At 62.4% G+C, this 21,056-nt stretch overlaps 1 protein-coding gene across 1 annotated transcript; it reads left to right on the top strand.

Moving 5' to 3' along the window:
* The first annotated feature begins 248 nt into the window (after positions 1 to 248).
* On the top strand, positions 249 to 18,990 carry LOC121162748 (zinc finger protein 316-like). Its single transcript, XM_040989955.1, has 7 exons — positions 249 to 1,936; positions 6,344 to 6,620; positions 9,084 to 9,275; positions 9,693 to 9,784; positions 9,916 to 10,147; positions 10,588 to 10,701; positions 15,866 to 18,990. The coding sequence occupies exons 1-7, from the start codon at positions 662 to 664 to the stop codon at positions 18,157 to 18,159; spliced, it is 4,476 nt and encodes a 1,491-aa protein (XP_040845889.1). The 5' UTR covers positions 249 to 661; the 3' UTR covers positions 18,160 to 18,990.
* Positions 18,991 to 21,056: the final 2,066 nt, after the last annotated feature.

Below are 21,056 nucleotides of genomic sequence, written 5' to 3'. Positions count from 1 at the left end.
TGCTGGTATCCGGCCTGGCGGGGAGAACCCCTCCTTGGGAGAAGTAGGATGTCCTTGCAAACAGCGGGGGGATGCAGCCTTGGCGTAGGAGGGACGGATGTCAGGCCCGACTCACCCCCTGCCTCTGCCTTTAACCTCTGGCCTCCTCACTTGGTGTCTGCCAGGGGTTTCCCTCCTGTCATGGAAGAGGAACTGAAGTGCCCAAAGGAGGAACAGAGTCCCAGGGTCAGCCCTGGCCATGGCTGAGTGGCAGGGGCCTGGCACACTGTGTCCCCCCCGCCTCCAGGCTATTGCACATCAAGCCGGTCATATTCTTGTAGTTTCCAATCTACATTTCCCTTTGCAGGCCAGCTCCCAACCTGCAGGGGAGGTGGGGGCTCTCCCAAGACTCCCTGGAGAAGTCGTTGGCTGGTGGCCTCCAGCTGTCCCATGGGGTAGCACCAGACCTGCCCGCTCACCCATGCCCTCATGGCTCTGGGACACCTGGGTGATTCCTACCTAATACTGCTTCTGGCAAACTTACACAAGTTCTTGCTATTCACAGAGAAGGTGGCTTTCACAGGTGAAAAGTGTGACTCTTAACAGAGGTTCCAGGTCAGCCTGGGGCTGTGTGCTGGCTGCACTGGCCAGTTTGTGGCTGCCACACCGTCCGGGTGCTGGCATGGAGGGAGGCCTGCCTTCAAAGGGAGGCTGGGGAGGGCGCAGTGCTCCCAGGGGGATGACTCCCTTCCCTGGGCAGTTTACTCTGTGCCAGTTTCCTTGCCTGTGGAGCCTTGTGCCTTGGCTTCCTGCCATTTGCATTATAGGTGGCAGCGGAGGGAGCGAGGGGCACAGCAGCTCCCAGCGGCCAGCTGGGGCCAGTGAGCGCCTGGGGGAGACCCAGCCTGGACCACAGCAGCCGCAGCCTCCTGCACTGGAGCCGGAGGACGAGGAGGGGGAGGTAGAGCTGGAGCTCCTGCCCGTGGACCTGTCGGCGGAACAGGAGCAGGAGCTGGAGCGGCAGCGGGAGGAGCGGCAGCTGCAGCTCAAACTGCAGGAGCAGCTGCAGCAGCTGGAGCGGCACCTGGAGCAGCAGCAGAGGCTGGAGCAGCAGCAGCAACTGGCGCAGCAGGAGGTGCAGCTGGAGCTGGCCCCTGTGGAGCTGGGTGCCCAGCCGCAGGAGCTGCAGCTGGAGCTGACCCCCGTGCAGCCCGAGCTGCAGCTGGAGCTGCTGCCAGCAGCTGCGGGTGGCGCTGGGCCGCCTGGCCCCGGGGCTCCAGCCACCGTCGTGGTGGCGCCCCCGGGGTACTTGGTGCTGCAGGAGCTCATGGTGCTGCCCGCTGTGCCCACGTCCACGGTGGTGCCCATCCCGGGCCCTGCAGGAAGTGCCGCTTTGACGCCAGCGCGGCAGCGGCGGCGGCGCCGGGCCCGAGACAGGCCGACCATCTGCGGGGAATGCGGCAAAGGCTTCAGCCGCAGCACAGACCTGGTGCGGCACCAGGCCACGCACACGGGTGAGCGGCCGCACCGCTGCGGGGAATGCGGCAAGGGCTTCTCGCAGCATTCCAACCTGGTGACACACCAGCGCATCCACACGGGCGAGAAGCCCTACGCCTGCTCCTACTGCAGCAAGCGCTTCAGCGAGAGCTCAGCGCTTGTGCAGCACCAGCGCACGCACACCGGGGAGCGGCCCTACGCCTGCGGCGACTGCGGCAAGCGCTTCAGCGTCTCCTCCAACTTGCTGCGCCACCGGCGCACGCACTCGGGCGAGCGGCCCTATGTGTGCGAGGACTGCGGCGAGCGCTTCCGCCACAAGGTGCAGATCCGCCGCCATGAGCGTCAGCTGCACGGTGCCGGCCGCTCGCGGGGCCTCGGCCTGCTGTGCAGCTCCCGGCCTTCCGCCCCTGCTGGCCCAGCACGCTCGCAGCCACTGGGGAGCACGCAGTCCTGCCACAAGGCATCCTGAGCCCAGTTTGTGGTGGAGGAGGAGCCGTCTCTCCAGACACCGTCCCCACAACCCGGGCACGCGCCAGCCGCTGCTCCCTACTCCACTCCTCCGCTACATCCCTACAAAGTCCGCAGCCAGCGCTTGAAACCACCCACCAGAAGAAAGAGGGGACTAATGGCCACTGGGCACTGGTCCTGGGGAGGGGTCAGCCAGAGCGCCTGATGGAAACTCTCTCCAAGCGGCCATCGGTGGCCCTGGCCACCGCAGACAACAGCAACACACCCCCTCCCCACCCCAAGTGAAAACTTACAAGGAGACCCCGTTACACTTTGGAGGGGAAAAGACTTGGCCTCAGCTAGTTGATTCCAAAAAGGACAGAGGAAGGAGGGTGCACTTCGTGCTCAGAGCAAGGCTCTGAGTGACCCCCCCCCCAAACTTTCCTCTGTTCTCCTGGGAAATAAAATTCTCCCCAGGACGAGACCCCCAGCAGGCTGCGCACAGCATGCTTGCGTCAAGGGCCTTGGGCTCAGGTGCAATCTCCCCTGCCCCTCACCCGGGGTGGGGGTCTGCTCTGGCTGGAAGGTGAGACCTTCCAGGCGTGTGGCAGTGGGAACCCAAAGTTTCCATGCCCACCTGCAGAGCCCCCTGGACAATCAGTGGTAAAGCAGAAGGCATCCTGGGGATGCTCAGCACAAAGAAGAGGGGTCCCAGCTCGGACCTGCCGTGGAAAGAACCAGTTCTATGCTCCTGGGACACCATCCAAGGTGGACACAGACCCAGGGGCAAGGCAGTTCTGGCCATGGCTGGGGTGGGCACTACCGGGCCAGACCCTCCGTGGAGGCTAGGCGAGGCACTCAGTCTCATCAGCTTCATCGCGTTCGCACAGGCAGGTGCAGAGGGTTGCTCCCTGGGAGAGGCCTCCCACTAGCACCTTCTGCTTGGCCCTGTTCCCACAAGGGTCCGCAGGGTCCCGCCATACTCCTCTCCCTCCCCCGCCCCGCCTGTCCATCTTCCCGACACAGCCCATCGCACTTTACACGCCACGTGCTGGAAAATGAAATCCAGAGGACAAATAAAAAAATGGAGAAACGCCGTGTGTGCTGCCTCTTGCTGGTCTCTGGGTCCCCGCAGAGCTCGGTCCCCCGAGGAAGGCATGACCATCCCACTCCCTGGACAGCCATGGGTCCCTCGGCCCTTTCACCAGTGGGCCCTGGACCCGAGCAGAAGCCACTCCTGACCTCCATGCAGCCCGGGGTCTGGTCCTGCAGGGACTGATACTCCGTGCTTGTGACAGCTTGGGGGTGTGTCATAGGGTGGGGTGCAGGTTGTTGCTCTGCCTGTACTGGGGGGCACATGTGGGGCCTCTCAGCCTTTACAGCAGCCCCTCTAAACCCTGCAGAGGCTGGACACCCAGAGAGCATGTGTCCGCATACCGGGAGAATGGGTGTGGGGAGGTGTGGCGTGCCCTCAGCCTAGGTCAGGAAACCTCAAAGCAGGGTGTCTAACCCTGCTCCCTCTCCTGTCCTTGTTCTCCCTAAGCTCCTGGCCGGCTTCACTTCCAAGGCCGGCTTCTGGGAGACCTAGCTGAGGATGCCCGGTGGGGCGGGGAGCTTGCTGCAGCAGGAGGTTGCTGTACCAGGATCTAGAGGGCTCCCAGTGGGACAGGCCATGTGACCTCAGCACCTGATGCTGTCAAGGGGGGCTGGCTGACCTCCTATGAGAATTTTTTTTAAAATTCAGATTTATTGGGCCCAGCGCAGTGGCGCAGTGGTTAAGGTCCTCACCTTGCACACCCGGGATCCCATATGGGCGCCGGTTATAGTCCCGGCAGCCCCGCTTCCCTTCCAGCTCCCTACCTGTGGCCCGGGAAAGCAGTCGAGGATGGCCCAAAGCTTTGGGACCCTGCGCCCGCGTGGAAGACCCAGAAGAGGCTCCTGGCTTTGGATCGGCATAGTATCGGCCGTTGTGCTCACTTGGGGAGTGAATCATCGGACGAAAGATCTTCCTCTCTGTCTCTCCTCTCTGTATATCCGCCTTTCCAATAAAAAATAATAAAAATAAATCTTTAAAAAAAATTCAGATTTATTTATTTGGAACACACAGATGTTCATTTTCTGGCTTACTCCCTAAATGGCCGTAGCTTGCTGCTCCAACTTGTTCCAACCAGACCAGGTGCCAGGCTGAAGCCAGGAGCCAAGCACCTGGCCTCCTGCATGGCTGGAAGGGGTTTGGACCCTTGAGCCACCACCTGCCACCTCCCAGGAACATTCGCACAGAGAGGATCAGAAGCAAGGAAGCTGGAGCTTGGAACTGACTGAGAGAGGCCTGACCCCGGGGCTTTGTGTCCAACAGGCTTGCTGGCCAAGTCTAGAACTCTGCCGAGACGGAGGCTGTCCCAGGGTAAGCTCAGCTCAGCACCTTGCGTGGGGCCTTTCTCCCGCTCCGCGTCAGCTGTGATGTTCTGAGGGTGCCCAGGAGGGCTTGGTGACTGCTGTCCCAGCCAGTGGCTGGCATGCCACCCATTTTCTCGCCTGTAGAATGGGAGCGCTGGGGCTTTGCTCTGGACTGGGGGAAGGGATCTGTACCTCCAGGCTGGGCTCTCTGGAGGCACTGGGGACATGTCCGCTGACAGGAGCCACCTAGCACCTTCTCCTTCCTTTGCTGGGAGTTTCCAAGACAAGGCTTTGTGTCGTTCCAGGCTTTTATGTTGTTGAAATGAAGACTTTGTAACCTCGGTGGAGAATCCTTCTTCTCTGTGTGTGACAGAGAGAAAGAAAAAGAGAAAGCAATAGAGAGAATCTTCCACGTGCTGGTTCACTCCCTAAATGGCCAGAACAGCTAGGGCTGGACAAATCAAACCAGCTTTGGCGTTGTGGAAAGCAGCCCACCAGGGACGGTCTCTCGGCCAGCAGCGCTCTTCCCCACTCAGTTCTCAGAACTCAATTAGCCCTTTTCCTCCTCTAGGTCCTTCTGCGCTCCTCCGGTGCTGTCCTGCCAGGGCGTGGCACCAAGCCCCATTAGTCGGGAAGGGTGCAGACCCATGTCCTCGCCCTCCCTCCCTCCGTCGGCGGGGACAGAAGGCGGTGGAGCCCCCACTTACAGAAAACCAGAGGCTAGACAAACAGCACCTATTATAACATAGCACAAGGAGACCGCGGCGCACACTGCACTGGCTTCTGCACGCGGCACGGACAGGCATCCCTACGCAAGTAGGCGCTTGGGGTGCTTGTTTCCTAGGGAATGCTAAGCAGGGAGTTGGGGTGGGGTTCAGGCTAAGCAGATCCAACAGGGTTGTAGGCGGCTGGAGCAGACAGGGTTTGAGCAGATATGGAGGAAGGTGTAGGTTCTGGCTGAGCTGACTGGAACAGGGCTCCTGTGGGAACTGGACAGTGCCAGCATGGGCAGGGCGGCCCAAAGTCCCAGCTGGGCTGGGCAGAGGGGGACAGGGGAGAGAGAATCCCTATTTCCAGTTCTTAAAGCAGGCTCAGCCCCACCCCACCTGCCCCTCTCCACCTGGCAGCCCGTGTGGAGCCCCTTTAAAAATATATTTTTTTATAATGTTGCATTATAACTGGTACACAGTGGTTTTTCTCTCTCTTTTTTTTAGATTGATTTTTTATTTGCAAGGCAGAATGATAGAGAAAAACAGAGTTTCCATTTTCTGGCTCACCCCCCAGATGGCTGCAACCATCAGGGCCAGCCCAGACCTGAGCTTGCTTGTCTGGCCCTGGGGGCTGTTCCTGGGTGTACAGGTCTTTCTGCAATTCCTGTTGATGCCCCTCCCCCTGCGCAGTCCCCCCAACATCCTGTCCCCCAGTCCTGATGCCCCCCCATCAGCTGCCACCTCGGGCACGCTGGCTGAGCACCCAGTCCCCACAGGCAGCCTCCATCTTCCCCGCACAGTTCACTGGCCCTCCCCAGGGACGAGGAAAAAATGGTCCAGGCAGGGTGGGAGCTGGGGAGGAGCCCCAGGGCATGCACAACCTTCCAGGCTGCTGCAGGTGCCAGGAGTGTGCACACACGCCCCGGGGATGGAGGCCAACAGGTGGCCGCGGCTCCCATAGCTTCCGCTTCTCTGCGCGGGCTGCGGGGACCTTCCCGTTCGTGGTTCGACGCTAGGACCCTCCGACCTTTCCTGCAGTCCTGGCTGACGCCCCCCCATCCTTGTGCCCCCCAGTCTGTCCGTCCCGCAGCACACTCCGCATCCCCGTCGTGTGCACACGCAACCCTGCGTGCTGGCGACTTCGGGCGACTTTGTGTGTGTTGGGGGAGATCTAGCCCACCTGCGATGGATCGGTAGCTCCCCTCACCCAGCCAGGAGGGGGCCTGGCTACACACGCCGGCTGGACGCTCCCACAGGCCCCTCCATGTCCCTCCACCATTCCGGGGGCCGATGCGGGCCCTGCCGCTCCGCAGGCTCTCCTGGACGTGGGCGAGCGGAATCCGGGCCGGGGAGGGTCTCAGGAGTGGGATCCAGGAGAGCCGGACGGCCCTGCTGGAAGCTCCTGCGGCCTCCGCGTGACCGGAAGTGCCCCTGCGGGCGGGCGCGGGGCGGGGCCGGAGGGCGGCACTTCCGGTGCCCACGCGCCGCCGCCGCCGCCGCAGCAGCGCAGCTCGGGGGCCGTCACTTTGTGTAGCGTGGGGGGCCCTCGGCGGCCCGCAGGCCCCGGCCCGGCCAGGCCCGGCTCGCTCGGTGAGTGGCGCGCGATGGCGCGGGAAGGGCAGGTGCAAGGCGGACTCGGGCTGTCCCCTGGACGCTGGGCGCGGGAGGCCGCAGCGCGCGCTGCAGGGTTGGGGGGCCCGGCGGGACCGGAGGGGCGCGCGGGCTGGGCTTTGGGGAGGCACGAACGCCCGCACCCCGTGGACCACGTCCCAGCCTCCCCGCTTCCCGGGTCTGCGCGCTCAAGGCGGGCTGGGAGTCCCTTGCACCGCGAGGAGTGGGCGGGCCGGGGAGGCCACGCGCGACGCCTCGGGAGTGTCCGCCGCCGCCGCCTCCTGCTCCAGGGGCGGACACTGGACCGCGCTGCCCCCAGGACACACCTATCCAGGAGAGGCTGTCACTTCAGGGCTCCTTGCGGGAGCTGGAGCGCCTCTCCATGCACACACTTCCCAGAGGGAGGTGGGAGGCAGGGCTGAGGACCTGGTGCCCCCAGCGCCTGCCTTGTGGCCTTGGGGTGTGTGTGTGTTGGAGAGGGCAGGGTGGCCTTTTGCTGGGCTGTTGTACTGAGCAGGTGCTTGGGGAGGGAGGGGTTGCAGCTGGAAGTAGGAGGGTTCTCTGGTCCCGCAGCTCTTGTCTGGGCCGAGCATCCTTGGCACTTGATTCTACAGGTATCTGCAAGCCTGGGGAGCTGGCCAGGGCGGTTTTAGGAAATCTGGTACCTGCACCTGCTCCAGGCATAGACCCAGGAGTGGTTGGGGTGGTGGCCAGCTCCATGAGGCTGTTCAAGGATGGGGGACTTCCTGGGCCTCCCACCCCCAGGGAAGGAGGGAGATTAGGTGCGGGTGTATCCTTCTGCACTTCAGGATCGGGGTGTGTTTTGAGCAGCTCCTTGAGCATCCTGTCCTGGGGCGTGGGGATAGGGGTGCTCCTGCAGGTGTTGATGGGGCGCATACTTGACCCCCTGTGGCTTGCTTGGGGTGAGAACCCAGGGGCTTAAGGAGTGTTGGGGGCGGGGGGAGCCGCTGCTGACAGGCTGCGCTGAGGAGGGGGTTGCATGGGCCTTGATAGGCCGACAGCTCCCTCTGGCCCAAGCTGCAGGCATGACCTGCCCTTGGCTCTTCTGTTTGCAGCCTTTTGTGACCCCTTGCCCTGGGCACGTGTGCGGGGCTGACCTTTATTGATCTGTGGGGGTAGAGACTCTGGGGTGACCTCTAGTTTGAAGGACCCCCTCCCTTCACCCAGCTCCTGGACCGTCCACTGCAAGTCCTAGAGTCACTTCTTTAACAGGTGTTTGCCTGTTGCTTCTGGGGCCGAGCTCAGGAAAAGGAAAACAGCCCAGTGAGGTCTGAGATGCAGTTCTGCGTGCCTAGAGGCATGCCTGCATGGGGCGGGGTCGGGGCTGCTTCTGCACCTGTTGCTGAAGAAGGGGAAGGATGCTGGCTGGGGGTGTGCCTGGGCCGTGGTTGCCCCAAAGCCTCCTCCAACCCTCATGTCTTCTTGTGTGGCAGCTCCGGCTACTCTGGGCTCTGAGGTTGCTGTCCTGGGTGGCAGGGGCCAGCGGCAGCCCCTTCCAAATTGGGCTGAGCTTGGAGTAGTGTACAGCCCTGGGTGCCAGCGAGGAAGCCCGTCCTGCTGCACCTGCAGCAGCCTCTGTGTGTACTCAGCAGGGCCGGGGCTGGGGGCTGCCTGGAGACTCCACCAGAGTTGGGCAAGCTGCGGCCAGAGGTGGGGCAGGTCCATGACCTCGGGGGTGTAGGTGCTGCTGGAGGGACACAATGGAAATGGGGCTTGTTTGGGTCTGGGCCACTGACGAGGTTCGGTGCTGGGGAATGGACCCAGATTCATAGCTGTACCCCAAAAGGAGCCAGAGAAACGCATTCAGACCTCCCAGTCCAGGGCTGTGGGATGGCAGGGGTCTGTTCCACTTGGGTTCACTTCCTGTGCTGGGCAGCCCAGTCCCCATGGAGCCTCTGGGACTGAGGCCCTGCAGACCTTAGGGGTGTCTGGTCAGCAGAAGTAAAGAAGAGTCCCCTGTGTGGTGAACTTGGCTTCTAGGAGCCCCTCCCCAGCTCTCCCTGCGATCCCCAGGGAAAAGCCTGCTCTCGCTCATTTGCCAACAAGGAGGCCAACCCACTGTCTGCCAAACACCGGCCTCAACTTTGACCTGAAGAGGCCCCGGCACAGTGCCCATCGGTCCATGTGAGTGGAGCACCCGATGAGCTGCTTTGTCCCCCCGGCTCAGCTGGGCTCTGCCAACCCCTTGCTGCAAAACGTGAACTATCAGACTCGAAGACGACACGGGTTCCCCCGGCCTGCTCCCACCTAGAACAGCAGCTGCTCCGGGCTTGCATGAGGCATGCATGAGGGACTCTTGGAGTGGCCCCCCACCCCGAGAGGAGCCCTCACCCTCCCTGCCATCCTGGTGGAGCCACCACCCTCAGCTACCTTCAGCACCCTGTCCCATGTTCCCCCACTTATGTTTCAGGCCGAGCGCAGGCTCGCTCTCCGGGAGGATGGCGACCCTTCGGGCAACCCCAGACGCCCCAGGTGCCCTGCTGCCCAGGGCAGAGGATGGGGCAGAATGCCATCCTGACCAGGAGGAGGATGACAAAGAGGAGGAACAGAAGGCAGACGAGGTGGAGGCCGAAGAAGAGGAGGAGGAGGACGGTGATGGCATGGAGGAGCAGAGTGCTGCCATGGGGACCCACGCATGCCTCGGTCATGGTGGCAGGGCCAGGGTCCCAATTCTCCAGGGAGCAGGTAAGAGGAAGCAGCCCGATCCTTGGGAGAGGAAGTTAGGGAACCGGCTGGGGTGTGTCAGGCCAGGGAGAGCTTTGGGGACAAGCCGGCTACTAATGGGCACCAGGGTCCAGAGATGCAGGGGCAGGTCAGAGCCCTGGCTGTGCTCGCTGGCTGACAAGGTTGGGGCACCACGGTCCATGTGCTAAGATGTGGAATACCCCAGAGTCCTGGTCCTGCTCACTGGCCAGCCAGGCTGGGTGCTAATGGATACCAGGGCCCAGATGCTGAGATGCGGGGACAACCTGCCCTGCTCCCCAACCAGCTGCTAGTGGGCAGCTGTCCCTGACACATCTTTCTCCTTAGCCTTGCAGGGTTCCCAGCTGCCAGCTGCTCACCGGCATGGGGAGCTGGAGGACGAGGAGGAAGAGGAGGAGTTCTTGGCAGCTGAGTCTCAGGTGAGCTGGGCAGTGTCATTCCACAGGGCCAAGGCAGCTGCTGTTGGGGAGGCCTGGGGGGTCACCGGAATCCCCTGACCACGCTGCAGGAAGCAGCTGACTGTCCAGCCCAGGCCCGAGGTCAGGCTTAGCTCTCCTGGGCCTTCCCCAGCTACTGCCCACCCTGCTGGGCTGTACATAGTGGCTACCCAGCCCCCGGGCCAGCTGCGGGCAGCATCGGAGCTCTGTGTTTCCAGGGGCTGGTGACCTTTGAGGACATAGCCGTGTACTTCTCCCTGGAGGAGTGGGAGAGGCTGGATGCCGCGCAGCAGGACCTCTACCGGGAGGTCATGCAGGAGAACTATGGGATCCTGGTGTCCCTGGGTAAGGGGGCATGGCATGTGCGAGGCGGGACGCGTCTGCAGCTCCAGGGTCTTGCAGAGGGTGGGTGCTGGAGCCAGCCCGCTACCAGGAGAACCCAGCAGTCCCCCAGCTTCTGGGTGGAGCAAAGGGTGCCCCGGGTGCCACCTAGTCCATCTAAGCTCATGGGCTGGACGCATCCATGGGACTGCCAGCCCAGCTCTGATCTCCAGAGGCCCCCAGGGTGCAGAGGCAGGGGAGGTGTGAGTGTGCTTTTAGTGGAGAGGTACGTGAGGGTCTGTGTGTGTGTGCGCGCACGTGTGCTAATGCATGGGTGGAGGGGGTGCAGGAGTGAGGGCAGGCTCCCAGGGAGGGATGGAGCAGTGGAATAAGTGTGGCTAGGGACAGTATTGGGGCAGCTGTGGAGGCATTCCAGCAGCCGCTGCTGTCCTTCTCCTGGGCAGGATACCCCATCCCCAAGCCAGACCTGATCTTCCGGCTGGAGCAAGGAGAGGAACCCTGGGTGCCTGATAGTCCCCGGCCTGAGGAGGGCGACATCGTCACTGGCGTCTACACAGGTGCGTATGAGCTGGGGTTTCTGCCAGCACAAGTTCTCAGATCTGCTGGCACACTGGGGCCTGGGGCCTGGTCGCTTGTGCCATCAGGGTGTGGAGCACACACGGAGTGATGGGAGGGCCCCTGGTGCTTGGGCCAGCCTTTGCCTTGTAGCCCCTCTGGGCATGGCTGGGTGGTCCTCAGACCAGCGGGCAGGGCCTGTCCCTGTTGTCGGCGTGCGGGTAGCAGGGAGCAGGTGCATGCTCCGAGCTGGCCCTCCAGCGTCTCTGCCTCCTCTGCCCTCCTGGAGGCCTGTGCGCAAGCTTCTGACCTGGGCAGACAAGTTGAGAAGGAGATTTGGGGAGCAATGTGGACAGAAGGGGTTTGGGGATGAGCTTGTCTGAGCCTTTGGGCTTTGCTTTTCAGCCCTGAGCCCCACCTGGAGGAGGGAGAGTGTGAGTGGAGCCCTGCCCCCACTCTGTGTCCCCCATTTGCACTCTGAGGATGTCAGCCTAATGGCTAATGGCTGTGGAGGCAGCTCTGGCAGGGAGATCAGGCCATTGCCCGTTGCAGGTGCCTCTGGCTTGGGCTGGAGTGGTACTGCCTGAGGATGCTAGCCCCAAAGCTGGAGACTCCCAAAGCTGCAGCCTGGGCTGTGGTCTTTGCTCGCTCTTCCCAGGCCTGCACAGGACACAGACCCCTTTGGAGCCTCCCGTGGGCTCCCAAGGGCAAGAGCGCTGGCTGGCATGCCATGCTGACGCTGCCTCCAGGGTGAGGTTGGGGCACAGCAGGTGTTTCTCAGAGTGGGAGGTGTGACCCATTTGTGGAAGGGCTGGGAGGGAGGGTGGCATGGGTCCTCGCTGGCCAGGCTCTCAGCGCATGATCGGACTGTGCCTCATTGCCATGTACCGTGCAGGCTGCAGTCTGGATGGGCTGCTTCCCTCCACAGTGACACCTGTGCCCAGTGTCGCACTGGGGTTGGAGAGCTCCCCAAGGGGCCGGCTGGGTGCTGCTGCCCTCTGCTGGCCTTCCGCTGTGGTGGGGCCTGGCTCCCTGCCCCTGGGCTGTGGGAGAGGAGCAGGTGGAGGCTCCGTGTGCTAGACAGGGATTTAAGGGTGTCCTTGACTGAATTGTAGGCATTTGCTGTTTGGTCTGTGCCCTAGCAGAGGCCCATGAGATGGACAGGTGTGTCCTGATGGAATTTGTTTCCAGGTTGGAGTCTGGCCTCATGCTCCTTGGTTAGTGGGTCCCACAGGGCATCCCTGCACTTGTGCGTCTGCACTGTCTGAATGCTGCCAGGGACCCCACCTGCATCAGGCTCCCCTGGGGCTGCTCACCTCTCGCAGCTGTTGCCCACCCCTTCTCCCTTACCTGGCTGACTACAGGGCTTCTGCTCGCTGGGGACTGCCCAGCAGCTGCCTGGCCAGGCTTTCCCTGGTGGAACCGCATTTCCTGCCAGCCTGCAGCCTGAGGCAGGAGAGAGATGGGCCCCCCACCCAGTGGCCCACCCCAGTCTCCCTGCCTCAACAGGTGATGGGTCTGGGTTCTTTCTTGGAGTGACCCACCCAGCAGGACCAAGGTTTCGGGTGCCTCTTATGTCCTATGCCACCCAGCCCCGCTCTCATCTTCCCAGCTGTGTCCTTGACGTCAGAGTGTGTCTGAAGTGGAGCCTGTGTCTGGAGCAGTAGCCCTCTTCCTGCCACCCATTGCCAGCCCAGGCTGGCACCAGGCTGCTAGCTCCCTCACCCTTGGGAGACTTGCTGTATGTGACGCCAGCGCATCTCGGCCTCACCCTCTGATCTTGGCTCCCGCCTGCCTCTCCCTGCTGGGGTGCAGGTGCTCCTCAGCCACTGGCACAGGGCTTGGGGTTCCTTTGAGTCACCTGTTGTCTGGCTTGACCTCAGGAGCCCAGCGGTCACACAGGGTAGTCATGGCGTCCAGAGCCGTGCATGTGGTACAAGGGTTTCCTGGTTTCCCACCCCTGTCTCCAGCAGGCTTGAGCTTCCAAGGAACAGGTGCTACGTCTGGCTTGTGGTCCCCAGGCCATTGGGGCCAAGAGCGGTGTCTCAGGCTGCACAGTGGGCTGGAGTTTGGCAATGCGGGTACAGTCCTGGGGACCTGGCTCATGCTGCCCCTCAGCCCCTGCTCTCAGTGGAGCCGGCCTAGCTGAGGCAGGGACAGGGTTGGGGAGGGCCTGCTGGTCCACAGTTAGCCCAGGTGGCCTGGGGACAGCTGCTACCCAGCACACAGGCTCCTTGCGTGGCCTGCCACCCTCCCTGCCACACATGGCCCGTGAGCTCTGGTTGTGAGGCTGCCGTGTGCTGTGCCGGGCCCCAGAGGGGACCCTGGGCATCAGCAAGTCCTCCTGGCCTGGCTTGTGAGGGAGTGACAGAAGGGGCACTGAGCCTGGTATGGAGGACCTGGGTGGGGAGCCCTTGTTCCTGCTTCGTGCTTGGTGACTGCTGTTATACCTGCGCATCACACTTGAGGAACCAGAGCCCCTTTCAGGGTACCCGTAAGGGCCTTGCCCACAGCCCCATTTCGTGGGGACTCCTTATTGTAGCTAGAGGTCTCTGTGCACCTGGCCTAGCCCCCTACCTTCCCCAGTGATCCGCCATTCTGCAGTAGCTGCTGGCTCAAGTGAGCCGAGATGGCTCCAAGACTGCTGGTACCCTGCCTCCTTCACTCTTTTTTTTTTAAAGATTTATTTTTATTATTTTTTCATTGGAAAGGCAGATATACAGAGAGGAGAGACAGAGAGGAAGATCTTCCATCCGATGTTTCACTCCCCAAGTGAGCGCAACGGGCCGATACTATGCCGGTCCGAAGCCAGGAGCCTCTTCCGGGTCTCCCATGCGGGTGCAGGTTCCCAAAGCTTTGGGCCGTCCTAGGCTGCCTTCCCAGGCCACAAGCAGGGAGCTGGAAGGGAAGCGGGGCTGCCGGGATTAGAACCGGCGCCCATATGGGATCCCGGGCGTGCAAGGCGAGGACCTTAACCACTTGCGCCACCGCGCCGGGCCCCTCCTTCACTCTTCACACCTCGCTCCTGAGCAACATGGGCACTGTCTCCGGTTGGGGGTGGGGCCCAGCTGCCTGGAGGTAAGGTCCTGTGTGGGGATCTGTGACTGCCCCACAGTAGGTAAGCACTGTGGTTGCAGGGGTGGCTTCGGAGATGGCAGACACACACGGCACACACAGGCTGGCTCCTGACTGGGATGACAGCAGTAACTCAGCAGTGTGCTGTGGCTGCCTTAATCTTGGTGTGCCATACCCCCCCCCGCCTGGTGGGACTGGCAGGTGCCAGACACCCTCCTGTTAGATGGGGACACTGCCCAGGGTCCCACAGTCAGAAGTGGGGCAAGTGGGATTCAGGCCCTGGCAGGCTGTTGAATAGGCTCTTGAGCAAGCTGAAGAGGATAGGGCAGAGGGCCCCAGGCCACACAGTGCTCACCGAGTGGAGCAGGCTGGGCACGTCTCCCTGGAAAGCATGGAGGCACTGGAGCCCATGGGGAAGATGTGGGGTGGAGGGAAGGCCCTGGCCCGTGCTCCCATGTTGGCCTCCGTGGAGACGACCTGTGGTGTCCTGGGGCTTTTGTTTTAACATTTATATTTTTTTGGAAAGGAATGAGACAGAGCTTATATCCACTGGTTCACTCCCCAAACTCCTATGACAGCCAGGACTGGGCCAGGCTGAAGCCAGGAGCCTGAAGCTCCATCCAGGTCTCCCATGTGGGAGGCAGGGACCCATGTTCTGACATTGTCTGTGGCCTCCGTCCCGGGGTGTGTATTGGCATGCAGCTATGAGGCTTCAGGCCTGAGACGCAGGCCCTGGGCCACCTTGGCCGCGGCAAACAAGCAGAGCCTGGCACTGTCCACTCGGGCCCCCAGGTCCCTCCTGCGGTCTTATCTCTGCTGCCTTCTGGGGCCCTGGGTGGTTTAACTCCCCCACCCCACCCTGGCCATGTTTGATACTTGTCCCTGCATCTGTTAGGCGGATGGCCAATCTGGCTCCAGAGCTACTGGTGAGGTCCCCCACACTGGTCACTGGGTGGGGTGGGGGTGGCCTCCCCAAACCAGAGGCTCCCTGACCAGGCCTTAAGGAGCACCCCACTGAGACGCCCACTGGTTCCACACTGAATCTCCCCCGCTGTGGGGTCTCCTTAGGGTTCAGTGAGATCATCAGCCCAGGGGGACCCAGGCTGTGCTGCTTCCCCTGCCTGCCTGCTCCCAAGCCCCGGCCGCGGTGGCACTTACAGCGAGCTCAGCCTGTGTCAGATAGTCTGTGTCGCTTTATGGTGCCAGGGTGGGTGTGGGAGGCAGGAACAGCCTAGGAAGGAAACTCCAGTGATTGTAAGCAGAGAAATTTGGTTTTTTTTTTTTTTAAAGATTTATTTTTATTATTATTTTTTTTATTGGAAAGGCGGATATACAGAGAGGAGAGACAGAGAGGAAGATCTTCCGTCCAATGATTCACTCCCCAAGTGAGCGCAACGGGCCGATACTATGCCGATCCGAAGCCAGGAGCCTCTTCTGGGTCTCCCACGCGGGCGCAGGTTCCCAAAGCCTTGGGCCGTCCTAGACTGCTTTCCCGGGCCACAGGCAGGGAGCTGGAAGGGAAGCGGGGCTGCCAGGACTAGAACCGGCGCCCATATGGGATCCCGGGCGTGCAAGGCGAGGACCTTTAACCACTTGCGCCACCGCGCCGGGCCCATGTTTTTGTTTTTTAATGTAGAGTGACAAAGATGGAGCTAGTGAGTTAGAAATCTTTTCATTTTCACCCAACAGCCAGGGCTTGTGCAGGTGAGGCCAGGAGCCTGGAAGTCCGTCCAGGGCCCCCTCCTGCTCTGCCCTGCGCTAAGCTGGCCCAAGAGGCCGGCCAGCCAGGCCAGCCCTGTCACCATCCTTCTCTCTGGGCACTGGGCCCCGTTAGAGCCTCAGCCTTGGGTCTCACCCCAGCCTGCAGACACGCTCTCCGCCTCCCCCCACTCCAAGTCCCACTGGTTTTCAGCAGGGTCCGAGGGGGCCAGCGGGATCCCGTGGGTGTGCCTGTTGGTCAGGGCTGGCTGCAGGTGTGGGCAGCCCCACGTGTGTGCATGGCAGTGTTGTGTGTGGTGCTGGGGGAGGGCTGGGTAAGGTGGCTGGCTAGGGCTGCCTCTGACCTGGCTCCGGGCCCTCCTCTGTCTCCAGGGGCCTGGTTCTGGACGGACGACATGGAGGACCATGAGGACGAGGATGATGAGGACTTCCTGGCAGAGGTGGCCGAGGAGGAGAATGAGCCCCCAGGGCTGTGGTCTGCAGCCTATGGTGTGGGAGATGTGCCTGGGACTTGGGGGCCTGATGACTCGGATCCAGCACAGACTCCGGAGAGGTGGGGACCCGACCCTGGCGACCTCGGGGTCCTGCCTGAGGGGCCTGCAGCTAAGCGCTTCCTGGCCATGCGGGAACCCGGTGCAAACCTGCTGGCGCCGTGGGCGTTCCCCGCCACGGTGGCTGCCCAGGCGGGTCGGCCGGAGACCACATGTGAAGTGTGCGGCAAAGTGTTCCCGCACCGCTCGCGGCTGGCCAAGCACCAGCGCTACCACGCCGCTGTCAAGCCCTTCGGCTGTGATGAGTGCGGCAAGGGCTTCGTGTACCGCTCCCACTTGGCCATCCACCAGCGCACACATACTGGCGAGAAGCCCTTTCCGTGCCCGGATTGCGGCAAGCGCTTTGTCTACAAGTCGCACCTCGTCACGCACCGGCGCATCCACACCGGTGAGCGGCCCTACCGCTGCGCCTTCTGCGGTGCGGGCTTCGGGCGCCGCTCCTACCTGGTCACTCACCAGCGCACGCACACGGGTGAACGGCCCTACCCGTGCCCGCACTGTGGACGCAGTTTTAGCCAGAGCTCCGCGCTTGCGCGGCATCAGGCGGTGCACACGGCCGACCGGCCGCACTGCTGCCCGGACTGTGGCCAGGCCTTCCGCCTGCGCGCCGACTTCCAGCGCCACCGGCGTGGAGGCAGCTGCACCGAGCCCGCCGCTGGCAGCGGGGAAGGCCCTCTGCGGGAGAACTCGGAAGCACCGCTCAGGGTGGGTTCCCAGGAAGCCGAAGCCGTGCCTGAGGCAGCTGAGGAGCCTGAGGCTGGCGAGTCGGGAGAGCCAGAGGCCGAGGAGACGCCCACCCCGGCAAGCAAGGAGGACTCCGAGCAGGACAGGCGATTCCCCGGCCTGGGCAACGGCCTGGGCGAGGTTCAAGGCCCTTCCTCGCACCCGCTCGGCTTCCACTTCCCGGGGCATCCCAAGTCCTGGCTCCCCCCAGATGGTTTCCCCATTCTTGGCCTCCCCAATTTTGGGGAGCGGGTCCCAGGCGACAGACGTCCCCTGGCAGGGCCGCTGTCGCTGGTGGAGGGCACGGGGCTGGCCTGCAGCACCTTCAGCAGCAGAGGTGGGACTGGGAGTGTTGGCGGTGGCCTGCGTGCCTTCGGGCCGGCCGTCGGGGGGCTGCTGGCTGAGCCGGCACCTGCCGCGCTGGCGGAGGAGGAGAGCCCGTGGATCTGCTCGGACTGCGGCAAGACGTTCGGGCGCCGTGCGGCGCTGGCCAAGCACCAGCGCTACCACGCGGGCGAGCGGCCTCACCGCTGTGCCGACTGCGGCAAGAGCTTCGTGTACGGCTCCCACCTGGCGCGCCACCGGCGCACGCACACGGGCGAGCGGCCCTTCCCGTGCCCCGAGTGTGGTGCCCGCTTTGCCCGCGGCTCGCACCTGGCAGCGCACGTGCGCGGCCATACCGGCGAGAAGCCCTTTGTGTGCGGTGTGTGCGGCGCGGGCTTCAGCCGGCGGGCGCACCTCACTGCCCACGGGCGCGCACACACCGGCGAGCGGCCCTATGCGTGCGGGGAGTGCGGTCGCCGCTTCGGGCAGAGCGCGGCGCTAACGCGGCACCAGTGGGCACACGCCGAGGAGAAGCCGCACCGCTGCCCCGACTGCGGCAAGGGCTTTGGCCACAGCTCGGACTTCAAGCGGCACCGGCGCACGCACACGGGCGAGAAGCCGTTCCGCTGCGCCGACTGCGGCCGCGGCTTCGCGCAGCGCTCCAACCTGGCCAAGCACCGGCGCGGCCACACGGGCGAACGGCCCTTCCCGTGCCCCGAGTGCGGCAAGCGCTTCTCGCAGCGCTCGGTGCTCGTGACGCACCAGCGCACGCACACCGGCGAGCGGCCCTACGCCTGCGCCAACTGTGGCCGCCGGTTTTCACAGAGCTCGCACCTGCTCACCCACATGAAGACACACCGCGGCTCGGCTGGTGCGCCTGGCCAGACGGCAGCTCCCACGTCCAAGGCTGAGGCACCTGCTAAGGCACCTCCAGTCACCGCCGCTAGCACTGGGTTAGGTGAACACGGCAGTACCCTGCTAGAGTTTGCGGGTGGCACGAGCTTCGGCTCGGAGCCTCCGTCTGCGTTTGCGGGGCCCTCAAGCGCGTACGAGGAGAGCATCCTGTGAGGTGCCAGTGGCCCACGGAAGTGCAGGCCACCAGGGCCGCCTCAGGCACAGGCCGCTGCGTCCCAGGCCCTGGCTTGTTCGGCCGTGGGAGGGTGAGGGTTCCAGTCCTGGGTGTGGTGCCTTGTCTCGGTTCCCAGCACCCTGCGTCCGCCCCGTGGCCTTGGGGATCCCTCCTACCCTGTGCCAAAGGATGGGGAGGTGGGGCAGCGCACACAGGTGGTGAGGCTGGGATGCCGGAAGGAGACTGACTGACAGTGTTGGCCATGGCAGGCAACACTATTTATTGTAACCATTGTTGGTGTGGGCAGCCGGTGGGGACAATGAGGAATGCGTGTGTGAGGGAGGAGGGAAGCCGGGGTGCAAGGCCAGCGGGGTAGTGGGGGAGAGCGCCCAGCTGCTGGGGTTGCGGAGGTTCAGAGAGTTCAGGGCTGTCTGCAGGGGAGGGCTGCTGTGGCTGTTGGCCATGGATGCTGTTCCTATTTTGCGTGGGGTGTGAAAGGCCTGGGAGGAGAGAAAGCCAGATGTCAGGTTTGTGGCCAGTGCAGGTAGTTGCAGGGGCACCCCAGGGGGTTAGGACCCCTGCCCTGATTAGTGCAAAAGTCTGAGCCGCTGTGGCAGCTGGATATGACCTGCTTAGCCACCCCAGAGCGCCCAGCCCTGGGTGTCTACACCCGAGCCACCCCCAGTGCCCCGCAGCTGTGTTGGCTGAAGGATTTTACTCCCTGTCATGTCAGCAGCAGGTTCCTTTAGCTCTGCTCCTGTGTTTGTGCACAGGGGAAGCCAGAAGCAGTCTTTTCAAGTTTAGATTCACTTTACCCGGATGCGTAGTGGGACCACCCATGAGTAGAGGGACTTGAGCCCCAGGCTCGCTAATAAATGATCTGTGCAGACCACCTCACCTCTCTCTTCGGGTCAGGAACCGTGACTGCATTCCCTTGTAGACCTAGTTCTCTCTTAGTGTAGACACGGCCCTGGGGGCTGAGAGCCACAGGCAGGCTGTCAGGGGCTGGGGAGGGGCGGAGGTGCCGTGTAGTCAGTCTGTTGGTGGGTGGGAGGAGGGTCAGGGTGGTGGTGGTGAGAATAAGCCCAGCTGGTGAAGTTGGGGGGTGGGGTGGTGAGGAGGGCCGCACGGTGCCTGACTTCCTGAGTTTCCCGGTGTTACCTGAACCTCGGAAGGGCCGTGGACTGGAGGGGCCTCGGGTGTCCCAGCTGCTGCTGTTGCCCTGTCCGGCACTGGAGGGGCCTTGGGTGTCCCAGCTGCTGCTGTTGCCCTGTCTGGCGCTGTAGGGGCCTCAAGTGTCCCAGCTGCTGCTGTTGCCCTGTCCGGCACTTGTGGGCAGGAGGACTTAGCTTTAATAAAGAACGGAGAAATGAGACTTCCCGTGAACTTTGTGCTGTTGCCATCCGTGCCCACCATTGCCCCATGTTCCCTGTGCTGGGAGTTCAGAGATCCACACCTGAGCCTCTGAGGCTGTAGTGCCATGGAGTCTGTCCGCTGCTCACCTGCCACAACACCAAGGCAAGCTCCCGAGCCCCAGGGTGCTCCACACACCTGCCAATACTCACGTATTGGCTCTTTTTCTTCTCCAACCCTCCAGTACCCACGTGGTTCCAGTCTGCCCATCCTTTTCCTAAAGATTGGGAAGAAATCTATGATGGAGTAACTTTCCAGGTATGACTGGGAAGCAGCGTACCAGAGCAACCTGCTGTTTCAACTTGAAAACCGCAGCCACCAGGTGTGTGGGTGGCAGGTGGGCATCTAGGCCTGGTTGAAGGTTGTTGGTCTTGGGCTCAGGAAAGCCGAATGGTTCCTGGGAGGGCTTACCTGGTATATGGACCCCCAGCCCTGCAGGCATACCAAACAGATGATATCTTAAAGGCAGACAGAGGGGAAATTTCATCTGCTTGTTCACTCCACAAATGTCTGCAACAGCCAGGCCTGAGCCAACCCAAAGCCAGGAGTTTTCTGGGTCTCCTGACGTGGGTGGTAGGGCCCCAGGCACTTGGGCCATCTTCCAATGCTTTCCCAGATGCATTAGTTGGGATCTGGATCAGAGATGGAGCAGGCATGGTTTGAACCCGTGTGCTTATGCAATGCTGGCATGCAAGCAGGGGCTTAACCTTGCGGTGTCACATGCCAGCCCCTGGAAATGTCTTACAACTTGGAAGGAACCTCTCGTGTTCTCCTATAAACTGCCTTTTCCCTCCCTGCCAAACAGCTCCCTTGTTCCTTTGACACTCATGAGTGTGCCAGGACTGCTGTGACCGACTCTCGCAGAGGTGCGTGTGTGGTAATTTCCAGCTGCTCACTGCAGACACCGCTGTGACAGGCCTTCTCTCACACTCCTAGGCAGATGTTTGCTGCCGGCAGAGTCACTGGGTTAGCAGGCCCGCTGGTGCAAATGTTGGGGTGGAGCAGAGTCATCACCAGGCACAACTGACTCAAGTCCAACAGCTGCAACTCCAGGCGACTCAAGATAGTGTCTTCAACCCTGGGCGTCAGTAGTCATTAAACATTTTGTTTTTCTTTAAACATTTGAAAGAGAGCTCCCTTCTGCTGATTCCCTGCTCAGAGGCCCATGAGCAGGGGCCAGGTCTCCCACTCAGGTGGCAGGACACCAGTTCCCCAAGCCATCACCATTAACCTCCCCAGGACAGATGAGTGGGAAGCTGGCATCAGGAGTCGGGGCTGGGCGCTGGACCCAAACCCTCTGATTTCAGATGCAGTTGCCATCACCAGCACCTTTGCTGCCAAGCACAACTCCCCTCCCTCCACAGCTGCTGGAACCTGTGCCCTGTTCTGCACATCGCACAGGTGAGTGGCTTGCATTTCCCTGCTGCTTTCGTTTCACATACAAATGGGGAACGTTAAAGACTCAGGCCTTTGCTTAGGTACC

This window comes from Ochotona curzoniae, unplaced genomic scaffold, assembly GCF_017591425.1.
Source record: "Ochotona curzoniae isolate NIBS_2020 unplaced genomic scaffold, NIBS_Ocur_1.0 contig_54, whole genome shotgun sequence".
Classification (NCBI taxonomy): Eukaryota; Metazoa; Chordata; class Mammalia; order Lagomorpha; family Ochotonidae; genus Ochotona; species Ochotona curzoniae.
The sequence above is the reverse complement of the archived record's forward strand: the minus strand, read 5'-3'. Positions and strand labels throughout refer to the sequence as shown.

What these genes read in the sequence shown, in the direction of transcription:
- LOC121162748 (XM_040989955.1), top strand. Translation starts at nt 662, where the DNA reads ATGGAGGGAGGCCTGCCTTCAAAGGGAGGCTGGGGAGGGCGCAGTGCT. An exon ending in GCACGCAGTCCTGCCACAAG is followed by an intron (nt 1,937 to 6,343) that starts GCATCCTGAGCC and finishes GCCGCTCCGCAG; the next exon opens with GCTCTCCTGGACGTGGGCGA. An exon ending in TCTTGGCAGCTGAGTCTCAG is followed by an intron (nt 9,785 to 9,915) that starts GTGAGCTGGGCA and finishes GGTCAGGCTTAG; the next exon opens with CTCTCCTGGGCCTTCCCCAG.